The following is an 868-nucleotide window of genomic DNA, read 5'->3' on the forward strand; positions in this document are numbered from 1 at the left end:
GCAGACTGCCTCGTAATCCAATTTACGGAACAGGACATAATCCACTACTGCATGACATGCGATGAATGGCTGCTTGAGAAGTGCAAGTCTATTGAGATGGAGCGAACACATACAAGAATCATGATACGCGCACTCGTCTTTGTTCTACATAACGTATAGCAGTCAAACCCGATGTTTATAGAGATTTCTCCTCTTTGTGCTCAACAGGCAACTCGCAGCTATTGTAAAGCTTGGTCCTGAATTCTGGGCCACAACTTTCTTCAAACACATCCAATACAATCTGATGTTCGAAATACATGCGTGCAAACCATATCGCACGCTTAGAGCTGCCGCATGGGGCACCACATATTAGAACTCTAATCCCCACGCCATTGAAAGGTTTGCGGTGATTGTGAACCACACTTTCATTTCCAAACAAGCATATATGAGCCTAGGTACCAAAAGATTGTACCAGCGTTCAGTGTACCTGGCATGTCCCACTGTCGACTGACGGTGTTCCAGTCGTCTTGCGGGGGTACAATCCATTCACTGATGTCACAGTCTAATTCCTTGGCTAAGCATCGTAGCGTGGCGCTTTTTCCCACGCCTGTAGGACCGGTAAGCACCAAAAGGCCAGGATGCTGTGTGCAAGGGACAGAACCTGGCGTATGAGTCAGACAAAATACGCCGAAATGTCTCAATATACACAGGCACCTGTATTTAGATATAAGTAATCCATATATATATATATATATATATTATGTGTTTATGTCGTGTATGTGTATGTGTGTTGTGTGTGTGTGTGTGTGTGTGTGTCTGTTCCGATATATATATATATATATATATATATATATATATACATATAATATATTTATATATGTCTATATAT

General features: G+C 41.7%; 1 protein-coding gene across 1 annotated transcript; it reads right to left on the reverse strand.

Annotated features, from left to right (window-relative positions):
* Positions 1-466: 466 nt before the first annotated feature.
* Positions 467-620, reverse strand: SARC_16900 (hypothetical protein; the record flags this gene model as incomplete). Its single annotated transcript, XM_014288997.1, has 1 exon — positions 467-620. A coding segment is annotated over one exon (154 nt), but the record flags the coding sequence as incomplete, so codon positions are not given.
* Between the last annotated feature and the right edge of the window lie 248 nt (positions 621-868).

This window comes from Sphaeroforma arctica (genome assembly GCF_001186125.1).
Source record: "Sphaeroforma arctica JP610 unplaced genomic scaffold supercont1.9185, whole genome shotgun sequence".
Classification (NCBI taxonomy): domain Eukaryota; class Ichthyosporea; order Ichthyophonida; genus Sphaeroforma; species Sphaeroforma arctica.